Source organism: Vulpes lagopus, chromosome 11, assembly GCF_018345385.1.
Source record: "Vulpes lagopus strain Blue_001 chromosome 11, ASM1834538v1, whole genome shotgun sequence".
Lineage (NCBI taxonomy): Eukaryota > Metazoa > Chordata > Mammalia > Carnivora > Canidae > Vulpes > Vulpes lagopus.
In genome coordinates this window covers 17,107,727-17,130,524 of record NC_054834.1, presented here as the reverse complement: position 1 = coordinate 17,130,524, position 22,798 = coordinate 17,107,727, and the positions used below count along the sequence as shown (strand labels likewise).

The window sequence follows — 22,798 nt, the reverse complement described above, 5'->3', positions numbered from 1 at the left end:
AATGCAAGGAGGGCAGCCCCGGTGACTCAGCGGTTTAGTGCCGCCTTCAGCCCAGGGCATGATCCTGGAGACCCAGGATGGAGTCCCATGTGGGGCTCCCTGCATGGAGCCTGCTTCTCCCTCTGCCTGTGTCTCTGCATCTCTCTCTGTCTTCATGAATAACTAAATAAAATCTTAAAAATAAATAAATAGTCTCTCTGTTCTTTCCTAAATAAATAAGAACTAATAACCTAGGAATATGCAAACTGTTAAACACTAGAAGCCCCATTTAATATGTCCTAAGAGTTGAAAACCCTAAACACTTATGAAAACTAAGGGCTAACCTAGCAAAAAAACAATCTTTTTAAAGAAACTCTTACTGAGATAAAAGGATTTATCTCACAAGTGCAAAGATAATGCAAGTGGAGAGCTGAGAATTCACAGAGCACCACAAACTTGAAGCTATCTTCTGTGAATTTGAAATGGACATCACAGGAAATTCAAACATGACTCAAAAGAGTCTTAAAATATTATATAAATGGTGAGCTAGAGAAGATGCTGGGTCAAATGGTGCTCTAGACTTTAGCATAGAATTCTAGAGTTTTGCAGCTAAAGGAATCCTAGAACCATCTAATCCAACTCCCTAATTTTACAGGGTAGGAAATTAAGGCCAAAAGGAGTTAATGACTGTCTAAAGTCCTCTACCTTTCTCAGTAAGCTAATCCAACTACAGTTTTATGGAAATAAAGAGTAGAAATGGAAAACTGCTATTTTAAATGGCTGATTGACAACATGGCTTAGTGGAATTTTTTTTTTTTTTTTCAAATTATGTTTGCTGTACTTCATTATGTCTGGGCAATTAATGGCATGTAAGGGGAAAAGGTAGCACCATTAAGAAATCTCGCCTTTAAGAGGCACTGGTGTCAAGCAATGTCATTTTCTCCCACCTTCAGAATCTGGGTACTAAGGTTCTAACAAGTTCCCAAGGACCTCACAGAGTCAAAGAGAAATGAGAGAAAGCACTGGCTTTCTAATATTTAGCTTCACGTTTTGGTCAGTATTTTTTCATCCCAAGGAGCATTTTAAAAATTAGTAAGTGGTATATATTAAGAGGCCATGTCATCACTATGATCGGTTTCAGTACTTCTGAATGATTTGTGGTTAGTGGTCAAATGTAATTATCACCATATAAGAAATATAACCCAATATTAGAAATGTTAATATTTAACTGTTTTATTTTAATAACCTTTGTCCTATTACCTTGTCAAAGACCTTTTGAAAAAAAAGAAAAGACCTTTTGAAACCCTGACTAGATCATATTCATGGATAAAGCTTTATGTAAATGTATGTTTAACTTTTAAGTAGGGTAAATCCTAGTTTAACCTTAGAAGAACCCTTTGGCTTTTTCTCCTAGTAGATTACAGATATCTAAATGTTTTGTAACCCCCTTTTGGTATTGTAGAGTTAAATTCTTGTCCATATGGAAGTTGTTAGTCCTCTCTGGGATTTTTGTTTTGAAGGATACTGTTCCTTCTTTTTAATTCTTTATACAGTTGAATACACTGCTAAGCAGATTCCTTGAGAACTTGTTAGAACTTTAGTACCAATTGAGCACATAATCACTTATCTTATCCTATTACTTAGCTCATGCTTTCAATTATGATAAAATATGCTACCCACTGTGTTTGAGTACCGGAGCTCCTAATTGTTAAGTACCTGGTATAATTTTTCAAACTCTTCCAATTTTCATGATTAGATTATATGGCATTTTTATCTACAGAACATTCTTTATATGAGAAGATTTAGATCATTCCCTAAATAAAATGTCTACCTATCCTTATTTATCCCATGAGTACTAACATTGGGAAGGGAAAATAGATAGGAAAAAATGAAAAAACAAATTCTCTTAGTCACCTTAGGCTGTGAAGGCCTGTCTAAAGCCCAGGAGTTTATTCTATCTGAACCAAGATCACATGAGTTGTTATATTTCCAATCCACTAATTTTTTCATTGTGACCTACAAAGTTTATTCAATTTATGCCTAATTTTTCATTATAATTCTTTAATAAAAGAAGTTAATTACCTTACCTGAATTCCAACATCGGTGATTTTATAACACTCAGATAGAGAAAGTTCCTTTAATTTTTTATGCCTGGAAAGTGTCATCAAACCCTAAAAATATTTAAAATAGAGATAATTTTGTGATTATAATTTAGTACAGACAGTGTATTTCTGATAAAATAAAGTGTATTACAGTGTATTTCTGTAAACTAAAAAAAATTAGCTTTTGTCTTCTATTTCTTTATGCTTAAATTATAAAATCACTTTGTTAGGCAACATTATTAAATAAAAATTTCAGGTTGTCGCTAATGTTTTGTAAAAAGTATAACAGAATCCTCCTGAGGCAAGGAAAGGAGAGCAAAAATAAACTATCAGGACTACATCAAAATAAAAAGCTTCTGCACAGCAAGGAAATAACCAATAAAACTAAAAGACAACTTACTGAATGGGAGAAGATATTTGCAAATGACCTATCAGATAAAGGGTTAACAGCCAAAATATAAAGAACTTATACAACTCAACACCCAAAAGATGAATAATCCAATCAAAAAATGGATGGAAGACATGGATAGATATTTCTCCAAAGACATCCAGATGGCCAACAGACACATGGAGAGATGCTCATCATCACTCATCATCAGGGAAATGCAAATCAAAACTACAATGAGATATCACCTCACACTTGTCAGCATAGCTAAAATAAAAAACATAAGCGTTGGTAAGGATGTGAAGAAAAAGATAACTTTTTGCCCTGTTGACAGGAATACAAACTGTTGCAGTCACTGTAGAAAACAGTATGGAAGTTCCTCAAAAAGTTAGAAATATGACTAACCTATGATTCAGCAATCACAGTACTGGGTATTTATCTAAAGGATATAAAAACACTAATTAAAAGGGATACATGGACTCATATGTATATAGCAGCATTATTTACACTAGCCAAATAATGGAAGCAGCCCATCCATCGATAGATAAATGGATAAAAAAGATATGAGATCTTATTTATATATAAAAAAAAGAATGGAATCTTGCCATTTGCAATACCAGAGATGGAGCTAGAGAGTATAATACTAAGCAAAATAAACCAGTCAGAGAAAGACAAATACTATATGATATCACTCATTTAGAATTTAAGAAACAAGCAGGGGTGTCTGGGTGGCTCAGTTGGTTACGTGTCTGCCTTCAGCTGGGGTCATGATTCCCGGGTCCTGGGATCAAGCATGCCCAGTGTCTTTGGGCTTCTGGACTTCCTGTTCAGCGGAAGGCCTGCTTCTCCCTCTCCCACCTGTTGTGCTCTCTCTCACTATCTCTTTCTCTCAAATAAATAAAATCTTAAAAAAAAAAAAAAAAGGCACTTTGATGAGCATGGGATGATGTATGGAATTGTTGAATCACTATAACATACATCCGAAACTAATATAACACTGCATGGTAACTATACTGGAATTAAAATTTTTAAAAATAGGGACCCCTGGGTGGCTCAGCGGTTTAGCGACGCCTTCAGCCCAGGGCGTGATCCTGGAGACCTGGGATCGACCCCACGTCAGGCTCTCTGCATGGAGCCTGCTTCTCCCTCTGCCTGTGTCTCTGCCTCTCTGTGTCTCTCATGAATAAAAAAATAAAATAAAATAAAAATTTAAAAATAGAAATAGAAATACAAAAAAAGAATAAAAAGAGGATATTGGCTACTCTTTTATTTCTCCTCCTCCTACCCCAGTACTTAGCATAGGAAAAAAAAAAAGAAGTGTCACAGAATCCCAGAGCCAGAAAATTCCTTATCTTGTTTCCTGTGTCCAGGTACATATTATCTGAATCAATATAAACAAATCTTAAAGACCCCTAAACTTATAACTTTATTTTGAAGACAATTCGTATGGCTGATCTATTTGTCGGTAAATCTTTATACCTAATGTAAAAGTCTGAAATCTTTAGCTCATTTTATTATGTTTAATTGCTTAGAAAGGGGACAGATCTTTATATAAAGGCCTACAGACATATAATCATTCATCAGTAGCCCACTTTTTCTGTTTAAAAACTTTGTTTCTTTTTTATTCTTGTTTAATTCTTTGTTGCTTTTAAATTCTTTCAATTTAAAAAAAAATGCACTTTTTAGTCCTTAATTTTTTTAATATGGGGTTCTGCTGTTCCATTTCTCAGTACTTTCCCCACTAAACTGGGGAAACTGACTATGTGCCTTTTTTTTTTTTTAATTTTTATTTATTTATGATAGTCACGGAGAGAGAGAGAGAGAGGCAGAGACATAGGCAGAGGGAGAAGCAGGCTCCATGCACCGGGAGCCCGACGTGGGATTCGATCCCGGGTCTCCAGGATCGCTCCCTGAGCCAAAGGCAGGCGCTAAACCGCTGCGCCACCCAGGGATCCCGACTATGTGCCTTATAGATGCCATTCTTCTGGATTTGCATTCAGGATCACTTTTATTACACTTCCTATGAGATGGACAAGAGCAGTTTCCTCTCATCCTATGGTCCCAGAGCTGCCAGGCAGGGAAAACCCCAGAAATGGTACATGGGTGTGTCCTTTTAAAATTTTATTTGTAGGACTGGGGATCCCTGGGTGGCGCAGCGGTTTGGCGCCTGACTTTGGCCCAGGGCGCGATCCTGGAGACCCGGGATCGAATCCCACGTCGGGCTCCCCGTGCATGGAGCCTGCTTCTCCCTCTGCCTGTGTCTCTGCCTCTCTCTCTCTCTGTATGACTATCATAAATAAATTTTTTTAAAATTAAAAAAAAATAATAAAATTTTATTTGTAGGACTGGTTTACATTTTATTGATCATAAATACAGCATTTGGACCATAATTGAAAATGGGTTATGAAAATATTAAATCCTGTTTCTTTTCACTGAGGCACATATTAGGCCTTTTCAAAAAAAAAAAAAAAACAACAACAACAAAAAACAGTCCAGGTCAAGGAAAGAAGTGCTTGAAAATCTATTTAAGAGACACCTGGGTGGCTCAGCAGTTGGGCACCTGCCTTCAGCCCAGGGTGTGATCCTAGACTCCCGGGATTGAGTCCTACATTGGGCTCCCTGCATGGAGCCTGTGTCTCTGCCTCTCTCTCACTATGTCTCTCATGAATAAATAAATAAAATCTTTAAAAAAAGAGAGAAAATCTACTTAATTGTTAAATAATCTATTTAATTACAGTTTAAACAGTAATCTCTGATTTTATTTAATGATTTTGTATGCCATCCAAAAATAAAATCACTCCATTCATTTTCAAAACTTTATTGCAAAAAATAAAAATAAAAAAAAAATAAAAACTTTATTGCAAATATGGACTCTTCTGTTAGGAATACATTATGTTTTCTGACTCCTTTTTTCTTTTTTTTTTTTTTTTTAAGATTTTATTTATTTATTCATGAGGGACACACAGAGAGAGGCAGAGACACAGGCAGAGGGAGAAGCACGCTCCCTGCAAGGAGCCTGATGTGGGATTCGATCCCAGACCCTGGGAAAACGCCCTGAACCAAAGGGAGACACTCAACCACTGAGCCACCCAGGCATCCCTGCCTCCTTATTTCAAAACAAAAAAATTACTAAATCCTGTGAAGCCAGCACATGTGATCTAGGTTCCAGATCTGAATGCTATTTTATTCATGTTAGAAGAATTGGAGTTTAGATATTCCCCCACAGAAACCAAGTTGTTTAAACAAAAATAATAAGAGATGCAGGGCTTGTCTGATTGTCCTATACTTGATAATAGCTCAGTGTATTTTCTTAGCCTATGGGGAATTTGTCCTATGAAACTCTCTCTGGAGTTTTCACATTTTTTTTTCCTTTTCTGTAGTCAAATTAGAATTTTTTAAGACAAACTAGAAATGAAGTATACTTGTTAAGTATGACATTTGCCTATGTTCTCTTTACCACTTTATTCAAGATTACTAAAAGTTAACTAATATTAAAATAGAATGTTGTATTTCATCACTATAATTGTTCATTAAAACATATGGCCTCAAAATTTAATTATTTAAACATAATTAGCCACTAGGTAAATGCAAATCAGAATCACAATGAGATGTCACTGCATACCTTACAATGATGGCTATACTTAATAAGACAGATAAGGGGGCACATGGGTGGCACAGTGATTGAGCATCTGCCTTTGGCTCAGGTCATGATCCTGGAGTTCTGAGATCAAATTCCGCACTGGGCTCCCCACAGGTTGCCTGCTTCTCCCTCTGCCTATGTCTCTGCCTGTCTCTCATGAATAAATAAATAAAATCTTTTTTAAAATAAATAAATAAAAATAAACATAAATAAAAAGACATAATAAAAAATGTTGGTGAGGATGTGAAGAAATAAAAATCCTTATTCACTGCTGTTGGGAATGTGAATTGGTCCAGTCACTGTAGAAAATTCAGTCTGGCAGTTCTTCAAAAAATTAAACACAAAGTTACCATATGACCCAACAATTCCACTCCTAGATATATACCCAAGAGAAATGAAAATATATGTCAATACAAAAAACTTGTACTCAGATGTTCCATAGCAGCATTATTCATAATAGAGAAAAGAAATGAAACAAGACAAATGTCCATCAATTGGTGAAAGGATAAATAAAATGTGTTATATCCATATAATAGGATATTATTTAGCAATAATAAAGTATGATGCATACTACTGTATAGATAAAAAAACTTTTAAAACATTACGCTGAGTAGAAGAAACCAAACCCAAAAGGCCACATATTTTATGGTTCCACTTATTTGAAAAGTCTGGAATAAGCAAATATATAGAACCAGAAAGTAGATTAGTGGTTGCCAAGTCTGGCTGGTGACTGGGTCGAGGCTAGGGAATACTGCTTATGGGAGGGGAGCTTCTTTTTGAAGTGATGAAAATGTTCTGGAATTAGATTGTGGTGATGGTTGCCTAACTCCATCAATATACCAAAACCCACTAAATTGTACACTTTGAATCACTGAGTTTTATAGTATGTAAATCATATCTCAGTAAAGATGTTTGTAAAAATTGATTAATGTAGTAATTGTATAGCTAAATACAAATCAGAAATACTCCTACAGCATCCTTTCAGTCCAAGATGAACACAGAAATTTCTCAGACCCAGACGGCCAATCCTGTTAGCAAGACAGGGAGCAGGAGATGTCATCATGCTAACGCGCTGGACAAGTTATCATAGGCCAGGCTGCCGTAAGTAAACAACTTTGTGACTGAGTAGCAAATCTAATCCAGCTGGAGGAGACCAGGCCTCTGCTGAAAACTGTGTTGTGCTAGTGTGGGAGCTCAGCTCTCAGATCAAGTAAAATACACTATTTCAGTCAACAGGATTCTTTTATTTTTTTTTTTAAGACTTTATTTATTTATTCATGAGAGACACACATACAGAGAGGCAGAGACACAGGCAGAGGGAGAGGCAGGCTTCATGCAAAGAGCTCGACATGGGGCTTGATTCCAGGTCTCCAGGATCACGCCCTGGGCTGAAGGTGGCGCTAAACCGCTAAGCCACCCAGGGATTTCCCGCCCCAGGATTCATTTTTTTAATGGCTTTTTGACTCAGAAGCTTTTCAGATTCATGACCTAAAGAATATCAAACCCGGCAAGGTCAAATGTTCCACTTAGCACCTTGAGGTTCATAAATGCTCCACATTAGATATTCCCTGAAATCCTTGTTAAGTGCTTGGGATGAAAGTCTTGGGGGTCCCAAACTTTTACTTCTAGGAGGTGTGGAAAGAGGAAGGTGGGAAGATAAGGCAAAAATAAGGAGGAATGAGGAAGCAACAAATGGAGTGATTGGGCCTCATTAGGGCAAAGGGCAGATGGAGGCTTACTTTTCAGGGAAGTTGTAACCAAGAAAATTTAAGTCCTCCTTAAGCTCCTTCAAAAATCAGCCAAACTCATGAACATTTTACTGGAAAGGTTTTGGTTTATTTTCCCAAAGCGTAGGAAGGGAATAAATTGTAATGAAGCACAGGAATCAGAGGAAAAGCATCTGGTGTGGTAGACAGGATTGCAGGTTGGATGAGAAGTGTGAGGACCCCAGAATCCACAGGAGTCCTCAGGAGCAGTTTACTCCTTCGTAGGCACATTGCGGGGGGTGGGGAGGGGGGTCCTGGATCTGAGGGGCTGCGGGACTCCCAGTAATTGGTTGATATTGTAGCTCTGGTATCAGGCCCATTGAAGGGAGTGTCAAGACATAAGACTCAAAAGAATGCGGGCACCGAGTCCCAAGAGCCTTATACATCATTCTAAGGAATTGGGACTTCATTCTGTGCAAGAGTTAAACAAAAGTTTCCCCCTTTAAGGAATATGAGTTGATACCTAAGTGACCATAATGCAAACAAAAACAAAAATAAAAAACAAAACCCACAAACCTCACGTGTTTTAAGAGTGGTATAGGGACCACAGAGCAGGACCTGGCAGTCTAGAAAAGGCTTCCATGGAAAAGGGGAATTTGAATTAGGCCTCAAAGACCAACTAGGATTTTTGATAAGCAAAATAATAATAGTGTTTTAGACTGTGGAAAGGGCATGAACAAAGACTTCATTAGGAATGTGTGAATTACTAGGGAAGTAGTTCAATTTAGGGTCACTGGAAGTCGTGGGAGGGAACACTGAACGCTGCCAGGAACTGCAACATGTACACAAGACATTTCAGAGCAAACAAATCCTTGAAAACAATTCTCCCCCCCTCCCCCAATTTTACATCTGGAACTATTTAGCAGCTGTAGATAGACATCAGTAGTGAACTAGTTACCAAATGTTGGTGTGTGTGTGTGTGTGTGTGTGTGTGTACTTAGCATACAGCTGAGTCATACACCTGTATACTCTTTACCTAAACTCACCAATTGTAAACATTTGCTACATTTGCTTAATTAATGTGTGTGTATGAACATACATGATTTTATTAATATATCTGTGGATATAGTTTTATATATATGTATATATATACATATGTGGAGTCTTAAAAACAAATGAACAATCAAAAACACAAACATAAATACAGAGAACAAGCTGGTGGTTTGTTCAGAGGAGAGGGAGGCGGGGGCGGGGGATGGGCAAATTAGGTGAAGGGGACTCAGGTACAAACTTCCAGTTTTAAAATAAATGCTTTGGGATGCCTGGGTGGCCCAGTGGTTGAGCGTCTACCTTGGGCTTGGGGGAGTCTCGGGATCAAGTCCCACATCAGGCTCCCTGCATGGAGCCTGCTTCTCCCTCTGCCTCTCTCTCTTTCTGTGTCTCTCACAAATAAGTAAATAAAATCTGTTTTTAAAAATGCTTCGGGATCCCTGGGTGGCGCAGCGGTTAGGCGCCTGCCTTTGGTCCAGGGCGCGATCCTGGAGACCCGGGATCGAATCCCACGTCGGGCTCCCGGTGCATGGAGCCTGCTTCTCCCTCTGCCTATGTCTCTGCCTCTCTCTCTCTCTCTCTCTCTCTCTCTCTCTGTGACTACAATAAATAAAAAAAAATTTTTTAAAATGCTTCAAGAAAATTTTATATATGTAGTATATAAAATATATGTAATACGTATATGGTTACATTTGTTTTGTCCGTGGCTTCCTTTGCTCTTCAAAGCTTTTTATTTTGGTGTAGTCCCAACAGTTTATTTTTGCTTTTGTTTCTCTTACCTGAGACATATTCATAAATATGTTTCTAAGGCTGATGTCCAAGAGATTAATGTCTATGTTTTCTTTCAGAAGTTTTATGGTTTCAGGTCTCACATTTAGGTCTTTAATCCATTTTTAGTTTATTTTTATATATATTGTGTAAGAAAGTGATCCAGTTTCATTCTTTTGCCTTTTTGTAGCTGTCCAGTTTTCCCAACATAATTTATTGAAAAGATTGTCTTTTTCCCATAGTATATTCTTGCTTCCTTTGTCATGAAATAATTGACCACAGAAATGGTTGATTTCTGGGCTCTCTATCCTGTTCCATTGATCATTGTGCCTATTTTTGTGCAAGAACCATAGTCTTTTGTTTACTATAACTTTGTAGTGTATCTTGAAATCTGGGATTGTGATAACTCCAGCTTTGTTCTTTCTCAAGACTGCTTTAGCTATTCAGGGCCTTTTGTTGTTTCATACAAATCATAGGATTATTTGTTCGGTCTGGTTCTTTGAAAATACTATTGTTATCTTCATAGGGATTATGTTGAATCTATAGATTGCTTTGGGTAATATGAATATTTTGACAATGTTAATTCTTCTAATCCACGAGCTTGTGTCATCTTCAGTTCCCATTTGTGTCATCTTCAATTTCTTTTATCATTGTCTTATAGTTTTTGGAGTACAGGTCTTTCACCTGCTTGGTTAAATTTATTCCCAGGTATTTCATTCTTTTTAGTGCAATTGTAAACAGGATTGTTTTCTTAATCTCTCTCTTTGCTACTTCATTATTAGTCTATAGAAACACAATGCTTTCTATATATTAATTTTACATCCTACAATTCTACTCAATTCATTTGCTGCTTTAGAAATTTGAGGGTGGAATCTTTACAATTTTCTATGTATAGTATTATATCATGTACAATTAGTGACACTTTTACTTTTTCCTTACCAATTTGGATATCTTCTATTTCTTTTCTTATCTGATTGCTATGGGTAGGTCTTCTTGTACTATGTTGAATAAAAGTGGTGGGAGTGGACATCCTTGTGATTTTCCTCACCTTAGAGGAAACGCTTGTAGGTTTTCACATGGAATTATGATTGCAGCTATAGGTTTTTCATATATGGCCTTTATTATGTTGAGGTATGTTCTCTCTAAACTGATATTGTTGAAAATTTTTATCATGAACAGATGTATTTTGTCAAATGCTTTACTGCACTTATTGAGATGATTGTATGGTTTTTATCCTTCCTCTTGTAAATGTGATGTATCTCATTGATTGATTTACAAATATTAAATAATCCTTGCATGTCTGGCATAAATGTATTGTTGAATTTAGGTTGCTAATATTTTGTTGAGGATTTTTACGTCTATGTTCAGCAGTGATATTAGCCTATAGTATTCTTTTCTTTATCTTTCTTTCTTTTTTTTTTTGTGGGGTCTTTGGATTTGATATCAGGATAATAGTGGCCTCATAGAATGGATTTGAAAGTTTTCCTTCCTCTTCTATTTTTGGAATAGTATTAGACGAATAGGTATTTTTGTTTGGTAGAATTCATCTGTGATGCCATCTTTTCTTGGACTTTTGTTCGTTGGGAGGTTTTTTGTTTGTTTGTTTGTTTGTTTTTAGATTTTATTTATTTACTCATGAGAGACACAGAGAGAGAGAAAGGCAGAGACACAGGCAGAGGGAGAAGCAAGCTCCATGCAGGGAGCCCGACATGGGACTCGATCCTGGGTCTCCAGGATTACACCCTGGGCTAAAGGCAGTGCTAAACCGCTGAGCCACCGGGGCTGACCTGTTGGGAGTTTTTTGATTGCCAATTCAACTTTATTAGTCATTATTGGTCTGTTCAAAATTTCTATTTCATCCTCATTCTGTTTTGGAAGATTATAACTTTCTAGGAATTTATCCATTTCCTCTAATTTGTCCAATATGTTAGCATATAATTTTTATGATATTCTCTTGTATCTGTGTTGTTGGTTGTTCTCTCTTTCATTTTGAAAATATTTTAGTTCTCTCTCTTTCTTGATGTGCCTAGCTAAAGGTTTGTCAATTTTGTTTATCTTTTCAAAGAACCAGCTCTTGGTTTCATTTGTCCTTTCTATTTTTTTTCCTTTCCTCTCTCTTTCATTTATTTCCACTTTATTCTTTATTATGTCCTTACTTTTACTAACTTGGAGCTTTGTTTGTTCTTCTCTGTCTAGTTCCTTTAGGTGTAAGTGTAGACTGTTTTTTGAGATTTTTCTTGTTTTGAGATAGGTCTTTATCACTATAAACTTCCCTCTTAGAACTACTTTGGCTGCATACCAAAGATTTTGGATGGTTGTGTTTTCATTCTCATTTGTCTCCATGTATTTTTTAATTTTCTCTTCTTCATTGACTGATTGATTGTTTTTTAGGATGTTGTTTAGCTTCCATGTGTTTGTGGGGGATTTTTTTGGTTCTTTTTTTGTGTGTTGTGTTGGTTTGTTTTTTGTTTTGTTTTGTTTTTTGTAATTGACTTATTTTTTCTTGTAATTTTTTTGAAATTTTGTTCACAAAAGATGCTTGATATGAATGCAGTCTTTTTAAATCTATTAAGACTTGTTTTGTGGTTTACTATGTGATCTGTCCTAGAGAATGTTCTATGTGCACTTGAAAATTCTGTATTCTGTTGTTTGGGGATGGAATGTTATATATATACCTCTTAAGTTCATCTAGTTTATTCACAGCCATTATTTCCTTGTTGATTTTCTGTTTGGATTATCTATCCACTGATACAAATGATGCATTAAAGTCTCCTACTAAAAAAAAAATAAAATAAAAAAATAAAGTCTCCTACTATTATTGTGTTGCTGTCAATTTCTCCCTTTATGTCTGTTTAGCTTTATGTATGTAGGTAGTCCTATGTTGAACGCATAGATATTTGCGATTATTATATATTTCATATATATATGTTATAAATTTCCCTGAACCATTTGAAAATAAGTTTCAGATATCATGATGCTTTACCCCTAAATATTCTGTATATATCTCCTTAGGAATAAGGAGATTTTTTTATATACATAGTATAGTATATATAGTATTATAATGCTTAAAATTAATAATACTGTACTATCTAATATAAAGCCAATATTTTTATTCAAGAACCAGTTAGAGTTCATGCATTACATTTAGTTGTCATATGTCATTAGCCTTTTTTTCTTTAAATTTTGCCTTTGAAGACATTGACTTTTAAAGATCCCAGGTCAGTTGTTATGTAGAAGTCTCACATTTTGGATTTGTCCAGTTGTTCCTTATGATTAGATTCTAGGTAAAGATTTTCTGCAAGAATACTATGTAGGTGCTGTTGCATCCAGTTAGGAGGCATGTACATACATGAGGTGTCCCACTGGCTGGTGATGCTCCTACTCTCTTGACTCAGCTGGTAACATAGATCCTTCATTAGAGTATATTTTTACTTTTTATTTAATAAATAATCTGTGGTGTGGTGTATTCATAAGTATACAGTTTTCCAAAAACCTTTTGGTCAATGGTTTTAGCAATAATTGGTGATCCTTGACTAAATCACTTATTTCATTGAGTGCAAAATGCTGATTTTTCTCACTCTATCCCTCCTTCAATATTGTTAGCACTTTTCTATCTTTTCTATCATCATTTCTCTTCAATTTTGCTGAATATTTTGGGAGATGTTTTGAATAAAATAAGATTATTTTAGACATAACAACTATTGCTGTTAATTTTTTGTGTTACCTTAACAATATTTAAAGTTCTCCAAATTCCTGTTGAGCACATATACAATATAAATTTACTGTTTTGGTTGGTGTGATTATATTATTTATTCGCAAAAGACAACACACCGAGGAAAACAAAGACACCGATATTTTGCCTTATTTTAAGACATTTGATCATAATTTAAAAACAAATGAGGGAACTTTCCAGAACGCTCGGTGAGACGCGGAGGAGCGGCGGCTGCCCGAGCTGCGCCCAGCAACGCGCTCCTTCCCGCTCCCCCACACCGGCTTCGGTCCTCTCACCGGCTGTAGAAAATGGTGAAAGAAACCACTTACTATGATGTTTTGGGGGTCAAACCCAATGCCACCCAGGAGGAACTGAAAAAGGCTTACAGAAAACTGGCCATGAAGTACCACCCTGATAAGAATCCAAATGAAGGAGAGAAGTTTAAACAGATTTCTCAAGCTTATGAAGTGCTCTCTGATGCAAAGAAAAGGGAATTATATGACAAAGGAGGAGAACAGGCAATTAAAGAAGGTGGAGCTGGTGGTGGTTTTGGCTCCCCCATGGACATCTTTGATATGTTTTTTGGAGGAGGAGGCAGGATGCAGAGAGAACGGAGAGGTAAAAATGTTGTACATCAGCTCTCAGTAACCTTAGAAGATCTATATAATGGCGCAACAAGAAAACTAGCTCTGCAGAAGAATGTGATTTGCGATAAATGTGAAGGCCGAGGTGGTAAGAAAGGAGCAGTCGAATGTTGTCCCAATTGCCGAGGTACTGGAATGCAAATAAGAATTCATCAGATAGGACCTGGAATGGTTCAGCAAATTCAGCCTGTGTGCATGGAGTGCCAGGGCCATGGGGAACGGATCAGTCCTAAAGATAGATGTAAAAGCTGCAACGGAAGGAAGATAGTTCGAGAGAAGAAGATTCTAGAAGTGCATATTGACAAAGGCATGAAAGATGGCCAGAAGATAACATTCCATGGTGAGGGAGACCAAGAACCAGGACTTGAACCAGGAGATATTATCATTGTTTTAGATCAGAAGGACCATGCTGTTTTTACTCGACGAGGAGAAGATCTTTTCATGTGTATGGATATACAGCTGGTTGAAGCCCTGTGTGGCTTTCAAAAGCCAATATCTACTCTTGACAACCGAACCATCGTCATCACCTCTCATCCAGGTCAGATTGTCAAGCATGGGGATATCAAGTGTGTGTTAAATGAAGGCATGCCAATTTATCGTAGACCATATGAGAAGGGTCGCCTAATCATTGAATTTAAGGTAAACTTCCCCGAGAACGGCTTTCTCTCTCCTGATAAACTTTCTTTGCTGGAAAAACTCCTACCTGAGAGGAAGGAAGTAGAAGAGACTGATGAAATGGACCAGGTAGAACTTGTGGACTTTGATCCCAATCAGGAAAGACGGCGCCATTACAATGGGGAAGCATATGAGGATGATGAACATCATCCTAGGGGTGGTGTTCAGTGTCAGACTTCTTAATGGGGCTGGTGAATAACACTGCTGCTGGCATTTTATATGCAGTAGTGGATGAGTGAAGGACTATAATCATAGCTCACTACTTGCTATTGTTTTTGTTTTAATATTCAACTATAGTAGTGTTTTAAAAGTTAAATGAAGAATAAACTCAAATATAAAAGCTCAAAAAAAAAAAAAAAAAAAAAAAAAAAAAAAACAAATGAAACATGTTTTATAAATGAAACTGATATGGATGCAACTTTATGAAACAGAGCTTAACATTCTGAAAATAAATTTATTCCTTAAAACCTGAACTTGGCTCTTTTCTGAGACACTGTGTTTTTAGAAAAAGTTTAGAAAGATGGTCTAGGAGTATTAACAGAATAAAATACAATGTAACTTATCTGACAGCCACATTGCTACAAATCATCTGTATTTATAGTATGTTTCAGTTTGAAACTGTCGACACTTTAATACAGGCACACCAGAAGAGTAAATAATCTAATAAACTTTATAATCTCACCTGCATGAGTAAAGAAACAATTTCTTAGTAAAATCTACATAAGATTGCATAGTTTGTTCAACTTTTAATTCATTTTTCTTGACTATACTTTATAAGCAGTAGCTAGTAGGCTTTCTTTTTTTTTAATTTTTATTTATTTATGATAGTCACACACAGAGAGAGAGAGAGAGAGGCAGAGACACAGGCAGAGGGAGAAGCAGGCTCCATGCACTGGGAGCCTGATGCAGGATTCGATCCCAGGTCTCCAGGATCGCGCCCTGGGCCAAGGGTAGGCGCCAAACCGCTGTGCCACCCAGGGATCCCGCTTGTAGGCTTTCAAATTAAAATACTAAAATCTCTCTTCCACAGTAGTGAGATAAGCCATTGTAAAGATATGGAGAAAATATGAAAATATTACAAATGATTAATAATACACTATTAGAGGCAATTCCAACAAATTGGCAGAAGTATTGAGACCCCAATGTATGAGTATGTAAAGAATTTCAACAGAAAATTCATGTAAGATGAAATACAATTGTAGTGATAATCAGCAGATCTAGGACAAAATTATTACTAGAATTTTTTAAATGCAAATTCAAATAACAATAAAGTTTTAATTCCTAGATATTTTTGTGAAGTTAAAACAGGCAATATTGGTAAATTAGTGTAAGGCTTCCATGTTTATTTTATTGCTGATAGCAATAAAAAAATTTGCTACAACCCATAGGGAAAGCAAGTAGTCAAAACAACAAAATGTCCAGTTCAAAAGAAGAGAAAAATTGATGGGGGAAATATTTATAACAACTTCAAGGCAGACTTCTTGTCTTATTCTTGTTTTTACACTCAAACCTAGGATTGCTGCTTTGAATATGGTAGGACCCAGCTAATTACATATCAAAAGGAAGAAGAAAAGGACAAAGAAAATGAGTGGAATAAACGTGTGAACTTTCTCAATGTTTGTGAAAAATAATTTAGAATAATTTGGAAAAACAAAGTGTGTCCATTAGTAAGTCTTTTTGTACATCTACAAAGAATTATATAAAATATTAACACCGTGCTTAATTCCTTTACACAGACCCACAAGAGTTTTGGGTAGTTTACTGTCTGTCCCAAACAAACTATAATAGCATGAAGCACCAATATTCAACCAAAATGCTAAGCTTTTTTCTTTTCTTTTTTTTTTTTTTAAGATTTTATTTATTTATTCATGAGAGACACACACACACACAGAGAGAGAGAGAGAGAGAGAGAGAGAGAGAGAGAGAGAGGCAGAGACACAGGCAGAGGGAGAAGCAGGCTCCATGCAGGGAGCCTGATGTGGGACTCGATCCTGGGTCTCCAGGATCATGTCCTGGGTTGAAGGCAGAAGCTCAACTGCTGAGCCACCCAGGCGTCCCCATACTAAGCTTTCGATGTGCCCATGTACAACGATATACATGGATGAGCAATTTTGTTTTATAAAAATTAATACATCCCTATCTTCATATTACTTGAGGCACGTGTGAAATTTGCCCTTGCTGACAGTCTCCCGCATTTTGAAACACCACCCCCCTTCATTCCCTCGATATTAGTCTGAACTCCTTCCTAACTTACTTCTCTGGATGTTCATTTTCAGTTTCTTTTGTGGGTTCATCTCTCAGGTCCACCCAATAAATACTGGTGTTTCCTGGAGGCTTGAACTTGACCTCTTTTCTTCTTCTAGCTCATCTGTGCCTTCAACTACATCAACCATCTCTATATCTAGCCCAGATCTCTTTCCCGAGCTCCAGATCTTTCCTAATTGATAATTAGATGCTTGGGTGTGCCATAAGCACCTCAAAATCAGTATTGTTACTTTCAGAGCACTAGCATTCAAGCTGGAAACCACAAAGTTTTAATGGGTTCCTCAGTAGGGAGTCTGGCTGAAGGTGAATGGCTCATGATGGACTTTTCTCTGATTTTAAGTACCTTGCTCTTTGAGTTTTGCAACTTTTATGATTCTCTTTATAGGTCCTAGATTTCCCTGGCTGGGAAACCTATAAATGTGACCTATGCAACTTAGGATATTTGATATTTGAAGGATATTAGAAAACACATTCAATGAAATAAGATGCAATGAGGTACTCAGGAGTCTAGAATAACTGAGAACTTTGATGTGATTATTAGAAGTTAAGGTCATAAGAAATCAAAAAAGAATAAAAGATCCCTGACAGCAAACAAGAAGCCTCCTTTCTTGCTGCCCCACTCCCTTTTTTGAGGATAAAAATGAAATGTAAATTGTGATAGAAGGGACAGAACTTGGGAGAGGCTGTTGAAAATCTTCTGCTTTTCAGTAAATTTTCTGCTTTCAGTTAATGGTTGAATTGGAATATACCTAGTTCCTATGATCCCTTGCCAGACATACTGAGGAACAAAATGAAACAAAACAAAAATGGTGATTCCAAAAGTCAAATGGTTATTCTTCTTCTTGCCACTCAGAATAGAAGGGGCCCATAGTGTAGAGAGTTGTGTCCTAGTACTGGAACCAAACATGTCTAAAATGGAATTCAGCATCTTGTTTCCAAGTCCTAATCTCTCTCTTAGGCTCTTTTTCTGGTTAACAGAACCACCATGTCTGCAGTTGATCTAGTAAAAACCTGGGCATTGTCAGTTTCCCCCCATCCCCTCTACTCTCCGTATCCAGCCAATCAATCACCAAGCCCTACCTAACTACTTCCTAAATATCTCTTGTGCATATCTATTCCACCACCACCATCAAAACCTCATTTCTAGCTGTACGAGTTCCACTCCGAGTTCTGCAGTAGCTCCATTGCATATAGCATATAGTCTGAATCACCTCGCAGAGCACCCAAGGCCAGTCACATTCTACCCTCCACCTTTCTCCAGCCTCATCCCCTATCTCCTTGGGCCATGCTATGACAACACAAAATCAGCTGTGGGTCCTCCAACACATAACCCTCTCTCATGTCTCCACGTCTTCCCACCTGCTTCTTCCTCCACTGAGAATGTCTGTCTTTACCTACAAACACCTATTGAAACCTTCAGCCTCACCTCAAAAGCTGAAAAGTGTCCCCTGACTTCTCCACAAATAGACAACAGAGACATAAGCACTCACTTTTCAACTTATCCATGCTGCCAAGATATAGCATATGTACCCATATATATTTATATATATACATAAATCTTCTTCACAACAAATATACCTCCTATGCCATAATTTGAATAAATCATTGCTAAGATCCATTGAGTGTTTACCATGTGCCAGGAACTATGTTAGGCAGCTTACATTTGTTATCTCATTTACTCTTCACAACACTATGAGGAAAGTATATTATAAACAGTGTTTTAAAGACAGGGAAATGAAGGCACAGAAAGGTTAAGTAACTTGCCCAAGATATCATAGTGTGGTGATATCAGACAAGATGTGAAGGCACACTTTGAACTTATGCTTTTGGTAACTTTTAACCAAGTAGTGTTGTCACTCTTGTTGTTACTGTTTTGCCACTAGACTGTACCTTGTGACCAGATCTATATCTGTAAATTTAGTACTCCCAGAACCTTGCATGGTGTTTAATACACAATTGGCAATGAAAAAATATTTGTGAATGAATGAGTAGTCTGTAAAACTATCTGTTTTTGTGGAGCCAATTTTATCTTGCTGGCGTACTCTCAGAATTCTTGGATAGAATCTATTTCCCTTCAAAATTATGTGAACTAGCGCTTATATTTCATATGTTCCTTTCTGAAAGATTTGTTCTGTTTGGTGCTGCTTGCCACATTCTTTTAGAGATAAGGAACAAAACTTATACTTGGAAATATGTTTTATCTCAATTAGCACATCCTCTTTCTAAAATCACTGATAACGCTATATTGTGCAAAGTCCTTCAGAATGTATTTTAACCTCACAAGTGATTTTCCTCTTATTCTATGGTTAGCAATTACAATTTTATTTTATTTTATTTTATTTTATTTTATTTTATTTTATTTTATTAAGATTTTATTTATTTCTTCATGAGAGGCACAGGGAGAGAGAGAGGCAGAAACACAGGCAAAGGGAGAAGCAGGCTCCCTGCAAGGAGCCCGATATGGGACTCGATCCCGGGTCTTCAGGATCACGTCTTGGGCCGAAGGCAGGCGCTAAACTGCTGAGCCACCCAGGGATCCCGCAATTACAATTTTTATAAAAATAATTTAGCTTTCTTTTTCTCAATTTTTAATCCATTTTATCTGTATGTTTTATCTATTATTATTTATTTCTCCTTACTTGATTGTTAGTATGAATTTTGTAATCATATTTTTTAATGTATTAACCATTAGATCTAATTTACTGACCTATAGATCTAAAGGAAAGCAGGTTTTGGTCAACACACAGAAGTATGTCCTCTCTCTATATATATAGAGAGAAAGAAAATCAGCATCTTTGTTACCTAGAAATAGAGCATCTGGCCTTGAGACTGCTTGCCTTCTATCTAATGGAGGTCAAGGGGAGGGTTCTGGCATCAAAGATTCTCCTTTTGCAACGTTTCCAGTAGGCATTTTGCTGGCAACAGGAGACAATTGTCCAGTAGCCTCTGTAAGGAAAATCACTATTGCTCATGATGGTATCAACAGAGTCATATAAGGCCACTAGCTAGGAGAAGGGCCTGGAAAGGACTAAGAAGAGGTCAAACTCCATATGTAAGCATATAACCAGGGCAGACTGCTTGTTCTATGCTTTTGAAAATCCAAGGCAAGCCCATTTGCCTCTGAGTTTCCCTGTTTCCTTTTAATTCTCATTCTTTCTATTTATTGAATCCCAAGTGATTTCATATGTTTCCTGCTTTAGAGGTTATGCTTCACCAAGCCTCAGGCCTTATTTATGTGTGTGTTCCATGCAGATGGGTGGTCTCTTGAAAGTGTATCACCAGATTAAGACATGCAGCTGTAAGCACTCCTACTCCAACTCACAACATAGCTGAGAAAATGCGGAATTTCAAGAAGCCTGGAGTGTTTGGGTAAAAGGAAAGAAATGGTACAAAATTCATTCATTCACTCACTCATTGACTCACAAATATTTTACATGCCCCTAGGTACTAGGCATTATGCTAGGCTTCCCAGCCTTTACCATCAGGAGGCTTACAGTATTGTAGGGAGACAGGTGTGGAATAAATATTAAAATATAATGAGCAAATGGCTTTTGTGGGGGCATTGTAAAGGACAGTGGAAATAAGACAGAGAGATCCTAAGTCTGCCCAGGAGTTCCAGGAGAGCTTCACACAGTTGAAACTTTTGGGATAAGCAAGAATTTACTAGGTGGACAAAGGGAGAGGGTGTTTCAGACAGAATAATTTTCAGAGGTGGGGAAGCAAGGAGAGCATGACATGTTTGAGGAGCTACAGGAGAGTCAGTTCTGTGTCTGTGGAGTTCAAGATGAAAAGTAGACGTCTGGTGGGAGTGAAGTGGTAGAGGTAGGTAGGGGCCACCTCAGGAAGAGATTGGACCTCTCCACTAGATTGGTTAGACTTTAAACCAAAAGCAAATGTGGAGCTTTTGAAGAAATATGACCAAGGAAGCAATAGTCTCCAATTTGCATGCTGAAGGATCACACTGCAGTTGAGTGAAGAACAGCTTTGAAGACCAGTGCCACTTAAGGCAAGAAGTTAGTAAGGAGAAATAGTGCTTGAACTATGGCAGTGGCAGCAGGGATGGAGAGGAGGCAGAGGGATAGAGAGAAGAGATTTTAGACTATACTTTATAACATATACAATTACAATTAAAATGGAAACCATATGCCAACATTCAATCAGAATTTTTTTCAATTCAATTTGAAAGTATTTTGCGTCCTACCCGTGATTCAAGAGGTATTATTACTGTGAGGCCATCTAAATAGATAACACCTCTCTGGGGAACTATGCTATAGTGTGACAGAAATAAGATATGGTATATTAGGAACTAGAAAAAAAAAAAGGAACTAGAGAATTCTTACCTATTGAGAAAAAACGTCGAGAGACATTAGTGTCACCCTGCGATTTATGTTTTCTTAAGAAAGAATGCATCAATAAAATAAAACCCATTGATACTGTCTTGGAGTGACTTAGACTGAGAAGTGGGATTTTTTTTTAAAGATTTTATTTATTTATTCATGAGAAACACACCCAGGGATCCCAAGAAGTATGATTTTTATAATCATGGAGAGCAGGACCAGTGTTTATTATAAAATTATTTCAAAAAATTTAACAAGGCACTATTCTCTTATGCCAAGATGTTTTCACTATGTTACAATCACCAGGGTTTACTTGGTCAGCATCTCCCTACTTAGGCGTGTGAAGAAGAGAAGGAGGCACATCCCAGGCAGGAAGTGCAACATGTATAAAGGTCCTGAGGTAGGAAAGATTTTGACTTGTTTGTGGAGCTAAAAGAAGGCAGTGGGGCTGAAGGAGAGGAAATGAGGAGAGGAGGAGCATGAGATATCGGGACGGTAGGCAGGGATCTGTTTAATTAATAGTAAATATTCTTTCAAATTTTAGTCCTTCCCTGACTTAGCTTCCATGTTTTATTAGACACTGTTGGATATTCCTCAGTCCTCCTCGCATGACTACACTCACCTGGTTCTCTTACAATCTTTCTCACCTTCTTTCTTTATTCTCCTTTATGGATTCATCTTATTCCCACTCCTAAATATTGGTATTCTATTGTGTTCTTCCTGGGTGCACATTTCTCTTCGCTTCCCACACTCTCTGAGGATCTTGGCCACATTCACATCTCCATGCTAATGACTCCTATGAATCTCCCTTCAAGATGTCTCTCCCACACCTTTGGCTGAACGTGCTATATACTCTATGTGTATAAAAGTGAAATCAGCTTGCCCTCAACACCAGTTATCTCTTTTTCAAGGGAGGACCGTCAGCTACCCAAAGTCAGATTTTTGGAATCATCGTTATCCTTCCACCTTCATGCCAGGTCCTGATCTCCCACAACTAATCAATCTGCAGGTTCTTTCGGTGGTATGTCCAAAGGTATGTTCCTTTCTTACTATCTCTGGCCTCTACCTGGTTCACAAATTCATCATGTGTTTCTTTAGCTACTAAAAGACCTCCCACTGGGCTCCCTGCCTTTAGTCTTTCTCTCCTCCAATCTGTCCCCCAGGGAACAACTCAAATAATCTATCTAAAATGGGAAGCTAACTACGATTGTGACTTCCCTACTACGTGCTGGCTAGTCATCCACTGGTTCAAGTCCAAGCTCCTTGGCACAGTATGGAATTCCTCAGTGACATCTCCTTTTCATAGTATATTTTAGTCATATCAAGCTACCTAGAGACCCTTGTTCATAGAGTTCATTCGCATGCTTGCATGCGGAGCAGGCTAAGCTAAGAGTCCCTTTCCTCTCTTCTTCCAACACTATACTTGCCACACCATATTTAAATTACCCTTACTTACCCTTCCAAACTGGACTGCAGAGAACAGATCCTGTTCACATTTGGTAACCCTATAGCTCAGCATTTGTTCCTTCATTCAG

At 37.3% G+C, this 22,798-nt stretch overlaps 2 protein-coding genes across 2 annotated transcripts in view; one reads left to right on the top strand and one right to left on the bottom strand.

Moving 5' to 3' along the window:
- The window catches only part of FBXL13 (F-box and leucine rich repeat protein 13), a 207,556-nt gene that overhangs the window by 31,971 nt on the left and 152,787 nt on the right, over positions 1 to 22,798 (bottom strand). Inside the window, exon 18 of the mRNA XM_041723506.1 lies at positions 2,067 to 2,150. Coding sequence (XP_041579440.1) covers positions 2,067 to 2,150 — 84 coding nt within the window. The remainder of the gene's footprint in view (positions 1 to 2,066; positions 2,151 to 22,798) is intronic.
- On the top strand, positions 13,538 to 14,875 carry LOC121472264 (dnaJ homolog subfamily A member 1-like). The gene has a single exon (XM_041723505.1). The coding sequence runs from the start codon at positions 13,651 to 13,653 to the stop codon at positions 14,842 to 14,844; it is 1,194 nt and encodes a 397-aa protein (XP_041579439.1). The 5' UTR covers positions 13,538 to 13,650; the 3' UTR covers positions 14,845 to 14,875.

Coding starts and splice junctions, on each gene's coding strand:
- LOC121472264 (XM_041723505.1), top strand. CDS start 13,651: ATGGTGAAAGAAACCACTTACTATGATGTTTTGGGGGTCAAACCCAAT.